This window comes from Mus pahari, chromosome 10 (genome assembly GCF_900095145.1).
Source record: "Mus pahari chromosome 10, PAHARI_EIJ_v1.1, whole genome shotgun sequence".
NCBI lineage: Eukaryota > Metazoa > Chordata > Mammalia > Rodentia > Muridae > Mus > Mus pahari.
In genome coordinates, this window is record NC_034599.1 from 90943672 (window position 1) to 90952496 (window position 8825).

At 46.2% G+C, this 8825-nt stretch overlaps 1 protein-coding gene across 3 annotated transcripts in view; it reads right to left on the minus strand.

The window, feature by feature from the left end:
• Clstn2 (calsyntenin 2) overlaps window positions 1–8825 on the minus strand; it is a 585486-nt gene that overhangs the window by 89862 nt on the left and 486799 nt on the right. For all 3 annotated transcript variants that reach the window (XM_021206691.1, XM_029543014.1, XM_029543015.1), the window contains exon 6: window positions 7165–7350. In XM_021206691.1, the coding sequence (XP_021062350.1) occupies window positions 7165–7350 (186 nt within the window). The remainder of the gene's footprint in view (window positions 1–7164; window positions 7351–8825) is intronic.

Below are 8825 nucleotides of genomic sequence, written 5' to 3' on the forward strand. Positions count from 1 at the left end.
ACACACACACACACACACACACATCTATGTGCTCATGTATATACATATACTCTAACAAGTGTATGCACCACACATACACATAACACAACATACATACAATACAACATACATAGAATAGAATAAAGGGACAATGTAAAAAATGGAGGAAAGAAGGAGGAAAGGACAGACAGCAGGTGGACTCTGGCAGTTCTCAATGCTCAGGTGACCATCCTGCCTCTTGACCATACCTCACAGTTCTTATCATAGCCAGTTATTCTCATACCACAATGCCTCTCCCCTCTGAATATACCACTTATCTAAAAACCAAGTTCACACTGCCATTTTACCCTCCTTGGGCTGCAGTCTCCATATATATTGGTTAAAAAGACATCAGTCACGGTGCTATCAGGGAGAGGTTAGTAGGTCATTTGGGAATGAGAGATTTGTGGGATATCAGAAGGTTCATTTTTTCCATTACTCACAGACTCATATCACACAGTTTCTTTTACTGATAATGGCATTAGATCTGGGATTTGTGCAGCAATAAGACAACCAATGACTAAGGCACACATTCTTGGTTATTGAAACCTGCATTATCTGCAAAGATACAGGTTGACCATTAGAACCCCTGAGAAGTCAATAAGGTTTATCCAAGAACAGTGCAGAGGGGCACATATGGTATCTTATGCCATCAATGGAGCAGCCAGAGTGGCACACACAAGATCCAGAAAGAGGCTTGGCAGGGCTGGGAATTATCATACAGGGATCCCTCTATTGGTTAAGAGTCTTACTATGTCTGGAGAATTGACAATAATTTAGACGAGTGGAGATGTTCAGTGAAAGTTTTTCCAAAACAGATTTGGAGAGAAGCACAGAGCAAAGACTACTGTGGCATAGTGGGGGAGGCATGAAACGTGTTTGGGAAGAAAACTGGTTGCAGCGTAAGCTAACCTGGAACCTGGTGTTCTGTACACAGAGCTGGAATCCACAGAACTTTTACTCTTTTATTCTTTTACTTTCTTATATCCCAAGGATCTTTCTATGGGACCCTGAGTAGACACCAGACCAGAATTCTGAGCTACCTTGCATGCTCCGTTGTTATATGGTTGTGTGGTGACTACCACTAAGATCCCGGTTGACAGGTAAGAGACCCCAGGCAAAGGGAACCCAGGCTAAGGGAACCCAGGCTTATAACCAGCTATTGAGTGGACTCATTGCTGGGGCTTTCTGGACCCAAAGCCGGGAATCCTTACTGACTAACCCTCTCAGTGAATTGAGGCAAAATTCTATAACTTTTTGTGTATTAGCAAATGTGGAAACTGAGGACCAGGGGAGGAAATGACATTACTAGGGTTGTACTACACATGTGACTAACAAGAGACAGGTACAGCTGTGACATACAGATGATCCAAGGGCCAGTCAGCTAAGATGACCGTCCCAGTCCTGTGGGATACCTAGTCTCTATACATGTGTCTGCTCCCAGAGAGGCACAGTGAGGCCACCCAAGAGGCACTCCAGTGTCTTCTGTGGAGGGAAATGGCAGTCCCTTTTCCTTGTCCTGCAGATGTTGCTGCTGGAAAGCATGATACATTTAACCAGATGGTACAGACTTTCACGGACTTAACAGATTGAATGTATTTCTTGTTACATTTAAACAATCCGAGGAAGATTCACTTCCACCCAAAGTTCTTCCATCTCTTCTTCCTAAAGGATCCCACGGGAAAGCTGTGGGCAAACAAGACATGTCACTTGTAGATATGGTATGGCACCATTTGCACATCCAAGAATGCTGACGCTGCTGGACAGAATGTGACAGTCCCTGGAGCCACTAGATGCTGTTCTTCTGGTACATTGCAGCTGTTGCCTCAGTGTTAGGTACTCCAAACTAGCAACGCCATCTGATTTCAAGTCCCTGGGTTCTATTAGGGCGAAGAAGCTGTTCTGAGCAGCAAATAGAGACAGGACAGAATGAGAGAGCTTTTTGGGTACAGGAGAAGGTAGGAGGTCAAATGGTACATGGAGTGGTGGTCACTTAGGTCTTTATCCTGCTGAGCATGGCCCAGGTATGGATAGGCAGTGCCCCCTAGCATTCCAAAGCGGAACTGTGGCAGGAGTGATGTGCATGGAGCCTCCAGAGTCGGGTGGCATAGGAGGGGTGGAGATCAGTGGGATCTCTAGAGAGGAACCGCTTCGTCTAACTTCACCTAAGGTCAAGGTTCATTCTTCAGTATCCTCAGAGAGACATGTGGTGAGTAATAAGCAGATGCATGGAATGATTTTTATATTATCTCAATAAACGTGTATGCAATGGCCAAGCCATGCCAAACATTGCCATGAGAGCACAACTTTTAATCACATGAAAATGGTCCCTTTTAGGAACCCAGTAAGCCTTTTAATTCTCCCGAGGGAAAAGATAAAGGGGTAGAATAGTTCTGAGTAGAGATTCTTGGCAGAATCCAGAAAGGCCCTTGTGGGCCACAGGGCCAAGGTGCTGATATGCATGACATATGTCTCTGACCCATGGTATCAACTTGACCACAAGTCCTGCTCTGACCAGAGAAAGAGGAATGTAAGTGGCATGCGTCATATTAATAAAGGAAAGTGATAGTACCCAGTTCACCATGAATCTTTTCCACCTTTCCTGGGATGAACGATGTTCTAGATAGAGGCTGCCCCATTAGCTGGGATCTTGTCCAATCCAAGAAGGATACATGGTAGGAATGATAAACCTTGGGCATTTTAAGCCAATGAGATTGTGAGATCATTTGTTGCTGCAGCATAACTTGCCTGACCATCCTTCACTCATAGAAGCAAATGATGTAGGCAACTATGCTTTCCATTTTTCCATCCATATGCTTGAGATCTGAAGGCCTTGAAAATGGAATCTTGGATTTCTAGGTAAAACAAGCGGGGTTTTGGTTGAAAGCCTCCTGGGGTGGAGCCATGGGCACCTACTTAGTTTCTGAACATCTTGGGAAATGCCAGTATAGACCAAAACCTTCTCTGAAAGGATAGCAGTGGTGTTAGTTGCATAAGTGGCCTCCAACAAATCAGCATATTCAGAGAGAGACTCGCTGCATGAGCCACCACAGTGAGAGAGTGTGCTTAACAGATGTCCTATGAGATTAGTAAATTAATCTGATCCCAGACCTATTGACGTGAAGCTCCATGGAGTAAAGCTTTGAGAAGACTAAGGCTCCTTCCCACCCAGGGAACACTATGATGACATCCCTGATTTGTGGGACTCTGAGGGCATCAGAGCCTCTGGTAGTAATTCTTTGGACAAGTTCTGCTAAGCTGAAAAGCTGTCACAGAAAACCGCAAACTTCCTAAATGTTGCATTGTAACTCCTTTTTAAACATATGTCTATCTTCCTAGGAAACCAAATTATTAGGTGATTTTATGTTATGGATGCTTCTAGATCACTTTAAGAGTTACACAGCACTTATGCAAACAAAAACATTTGTTGAAGTCATTAATGTATGAATGAATTCCCCAACTCAGCAGTATATAAATCTGGAGAAGAGTATAGGGTTGGGTTATTCACTCAGCTCTGGCTTGGAAAGCACTTGATTTTAGAAGCATGGCCACACACTGTGGTCTTTCCTTCAGCAGGACCTGTCCCGGGAACTCTTGAACTTACAAACAAAACAGCTGCCCTTGGCATTGTGTTCAGGAAGTAGTGGCCAGCTGCCAGGAACCCTATGATCCCCCCCCCCCCAGAACAGCCTGGCCTCTGTGTTACAAAGGGCATATGCACCACAAAGTACTTTTGTATTTCATATAATATATAGTGACACAGGGTCAAGGAAGGCAACCTTTTCTTGGGCTGTCGTTAATGTCAAATTTGATTTGGCTGAGAGGGCTCCCTGAGGGCTTCCTCTTGCATTTTATCCTCAATACCGTGCTGTGGCTTTTTCACATCTGGAAAGCCTGGTCCTGAGACAAGATTGCTCCCGAAGTTGGGAAAGGCAATGGGCAGTTGGCCATCTCCTCTGAGAAGCCAGGCTTCATGTGGAGTCTGGAAGATGGATCAGCTTGCCCTGTATCTGGTATACAGTCTAGAGGAGACATAGGTCCAGAGGACTCCACTATATTGTCTCAAGGCAGAAAGGAAACATCTCCATGCTTAAATCCCAGAAACTAAAATGTCTGCCAAGCAGTATCTGTCTCTGTGCCGCCACATCTGCTTGGGTTCCTTCTGACACCCGCCAGCATCAGCTACTGCCCACTTTCCCCTTAAGTGGGACACACTCCCTTTCATGCTTGGGAAGCCAGGCGGCCTGGGTCCCTGTCCGACCACATGAACACAGAGGATGCAGCGGAGCTCCAGCTCCCACAGAAGCAACATGAGACTTGACCCAACTGATCAAGGGAACAGATGGCCTAGTGACCCAGGGGAGGGGCTTGGGAGAGAAAAGCAAAGGCTTGGGGATGAGAAGCAAGGAAAGGAACAAAAGGACCAGCATGAAGTGAGACATGATTAATGCACATCCCCAGGAGAACTGAGAGGAGGCTGGAAGGTGGTGTCGCCCAGGGGCCTGCCAGTGATGTCCCGTAAATGTACCCTTGCTCCTGGGTCTCTGGTGGAGGGTGTGCCCTGTTCCTCAAGCTAGACACTGGTACTGACACTTTAGGGATCCTCCTCTCTTCCAACAGCTTACCACTCATTAAATCTTGCTGATTTTGCCTCTTAACTGTCCTAAATTCATCCCTATAGCCACTCCCCTGGTTCAGAACTCATTATCTGTTGCTTAGACTACGGTAATAACATCCTAATTGCTCTCCCTGTTTCCCTTTAAAGTTAATAAAGATTTGTAGGATGAAAAAAAAAATGCGTGAATGCCAAGTTTAAAGTGTCATAGCAGCTCTCTGGTTGGGAGATGCAGCAAGAAACCTGCCTACCGTCTACTGAAAACACAGATAAATGCCTGTCGACAGGAGCCAGGATGCCTACAAGAGTCAGACAAGTACCACACAGCCTATGTACGACCCAGCCCCTACCTTTTCCTTCGAAGCCAGGAGGCCTGAATTCTGATGTTCTGCCCTTTGCTTCTGCCCTGTTTATCAGTACTCTACTCCAAGCCAATCAAAAATACGGCTTCTGACATGAGGCCTGACTCATTTATCCACCTTGGTTACTGGGCAGGGATCCCATAAGAGTAGTGGGCAGTGCTACTGGGTAGGTGGCTGGAGAGAAGCAGGCTTATCTCATTCACAGGGAAGCTTCCAGAAGCAGATGATGCACACCTGGGGAAGCTGTCTTCCCAAGCTGAGTTAGTCCACGAGGCTGGCAGTCCAGATGGAGTGAGCTGTTAGCACGCCACATGCAATTTGGCTTTGCTGATTCTTCTCTTAAGACACACTTGGCGCCTTCTCTATCTCCCATCTCTCCAGCAACATTGAAAATCAAGTCACAGCATGTGCCCTTGGGCCCTCTGATCTTTAGCAAGCAGATTCATCATTTCCTTCTAACCCAGAGTGCGGGAAAATGACTATAAGCCATGGAGGCCATGTGGGGTTGAGTTTGCTGACACTCCAGGTAGAGGGAGAATGAAAAGGGGTATTTATTCCAAGTAAGATGTCACCTTAGATGACTTCTGTGAGCCAAGTAGAGGAAAGGACAGGAATTGAGCAGTCTATGAGCACTATAAATCCCTATATATCCTCTTTTGAAATAGTTGTTCATAACACCATCCCCCCCCCCCACCCCACAACCAATCTACTGAATTGTTCCAGAAGGGCAGGCTTCCCCACAGATCTTCCCCGCAAGCCTGGTGATATGATAAACAGAATATGCTGATTAATAGGGGTTTATTTTGGTTCTGAAATTTTCACTTGGTTCTTCAGGTGAGAAAAATGAAAAGAAAAAAAAAAAACCCAAAGGTAATATAGGAGGCCCCCAAGAAGCACCACAGCTAAACTCTATACTGAGGGACTTCACTTTCCTCCAGAAGGGGCGTGGTTACAGTCTCATGCAGCCCGCTATGGGAAGAAGTCTTTTCCTCAGCCCCCACTGCGAAGCTGCAGAGCTGCATGTGAGTCCCTGGCTGTTGCTGCAGAGGACAAATGAGAAGTACTGCATGTCCAGGAGATGAAGAGGTTTGCCAACACAGTAGCAGTCAGCTGCTGGAGCATGTGGACCGGCCCCCGCCACCCAGGGGACTTAGCCTCTCCGTCACAGGCTCACTGGGGAGCTACACGTCAGCTCCAGGAGCCTGGTAGGCTTTGATAAATTCTCAACCATGAGCCTACCTTTCAGATAGACCTGCTCTCGAAGTCAATCTGGGCTATTTCCTATCTGTGTGAACTTCAACGACGGTCACACTTGGAGTCTCCAAGTTTTCATCTTTAAAGCGGTGTGGATATATATATGTTCTTTTTGTTATACACGTGAGCACTAGGTGGAGCATCCCATGTGGGGTGTCACAGGATGCACACAGTGGGTATACAATAAAGGCCTCTCCAAGCCATCCTCTATGGGATCCTTTAATCAGCTCCACTTCCTACTAGTAATTCCTGGCCTTTCTCCTTTCCTGCAGTCCACTCCCCCTCTCCATTCATAATCCCTTCCCCTTTCGCCTCCACCTATGAATATCTTCATTCGCCCGCCTCCATCCTCTCCGAAACTGCTCTGCTGTGGACAGCTGGGCTCAGCTTCACAGGCCCATACCCTGAGCAGTTGTTTAGCTGCAGGCCCTTGCTTTACTGCTTTGCTGTTCCCATAGTAAAATTCTTAACCATTTCATTTGCACCGGGCCTTGGAAATTGTGTAGCTGCTTGGTCAAACCCTTTTGCAGTTGCCTGGCACCATTTTTTCATAGTGGCCCTGGGCAAGCAGCTCTCCATACCTGAACATGCTGGAAAGACCTTGAGTGTCACTTGGCTCTGTGCTGGAAACTTTTAACTGATATTTGCCATTCAATCCCTGTTTTACCAGTGGAGAATGGAAGCTCTGTCACACTTCTTGCCTAAAGCCACACACCTGACAAACCGACTCTGAACCTGGTGTATCTGAGGCCAAAAAGCTGAGTTTTTCTCACCCTTCAGCCCCAAGCAAAGATCCATTCAGGAGGACTGTGGCAGGTGGGGGAGGCTGGCCTTTTTGCTATAATTAGATAAACTTCATTTGCATGTAGCACTTGAAAGCTATTAATTGAACAGAGTCTCAGAGGAAAAGCTTACCACATAATTTCTGAAGGGATTTCTCAGAGTAGGTCTCTCGGTCACAGCCCTTGCCGATGTAATTAGTCTGCAGCTCCGCAGTGACCTGGAGGGAGGACACAGCTCCATCGCACGTCTCCAGGTGGATGCTGGGGAACAAGGGCGTGCTCCCCGAGCCAGGCTGGTACTCAATCCTTTTGGTCCAATCTGAATAAACAAGGAGATTAAATCATTCATAGTCAGCCCTGCTAGACCACTTGTTTTGAAAAGGTGAGTTCCTTCCAATAAATCATTTGTTTCAACAAATAGATTAGTGAAACAGTTTGAGGATAATGGGAATTTTACATCTGCAGGATTAAAACTCCCACCTCACCTTAAGAAAATACCAGGTGAGCCAGAAGGCTGGGCACAGCTACACTGAGCCACAGACGGGTATACAGAACACAAATACACTGAGCCACAGAAGGGTATACAGAACACAAATACACGCACACCTTGGTCGTCTACCTTCTTCTCAGTTTACTACGTATTGTGGGTGAAACAAGAGTGAGCAATAGCACCCGAAAACATCAGTGAGACACCGGAAAAAGTAGAAAGAAAAACATTATCGTATCTCATACGAGTTTTATAATGACTAAATCACTTGACCTTGAAAGATAACTGGAACACATGGAGTCTGTGACTCTGTGAAATTTTGGCAATGAGGCTGAGGTGGCAAGTGGGACCAACGGTGTGGCCCAGCTGATGCCACTGCTCTCCTTCCCCTTTTATGTGTGCTACCAGAGACAGCTCAGAGAGCTGTGACTTTCCCCATCCCCTGTCCCCAATTGACCTTGTATGGTGATTTGGGGGAACGCATATGTCTTCCTTCAAAACAAAAGGAAGGACAGTCCTCCCTCCACAGTACATATGAGGTTACAGAGGAGAACACAGGGATTCTCAAACATTCAAAACTGCCACTCAAGAATGGCTGATCATTCTGTCACTGCTTTTCAGTGGAAAAAATAATTGCGAGGTGATAAAGCATTGAAGAGAAGCAAAAAGCACAATCAAAATGGCAGCACAGAAGAACAGAGCAATCAAGGGGAACAAATGCTGGGTTTGCGCTGGAACTGATTGATTCATAATAGCAGCAATCGAACTTCAGGGCTACTCACTTAAGACAAAGCAAGCTCCCAAAGACTGATAATTCATGGTCCCTGAAAACAGGCACAATTCCACACTGTAAGGATACATCTGAGAGGTTGTACAACCACTCCTAAGCACACTTAAAAAGCAGAAGGGTGAATGGAGTCGGGTGAAAGAAGTAAACTGTGGGTGTAATGAGTTGACATGTACCAAGAGTTTGTCATATAGAAATGTCATAGAAATCTCCAACTAGAAATGGAGATCTAGGAAATGCCTGACCTTAGCTGTGAGAGCATCAGGAATTCCTATATTTGTGGGACTTTACGTCAGTGTGCAGCTACGAGGTACATGAGTCCCTAGTGGGATGCTGGCATCCATCAAAGAGATACATGGGAAAAGCTAGCCTTAGGGACCAGCCAGCTGGCTGCCTTTACTGAGCAGCTATTTTGTTTGTTATTTCCATGTGCCACACCCTGCCTTGAGCACCATGGAGGCAGCAGTGAAGAGGTCAGGAGAGAGAGAGAGAGAGAGAGAGAGAGAGAGAGAGAGAGAGA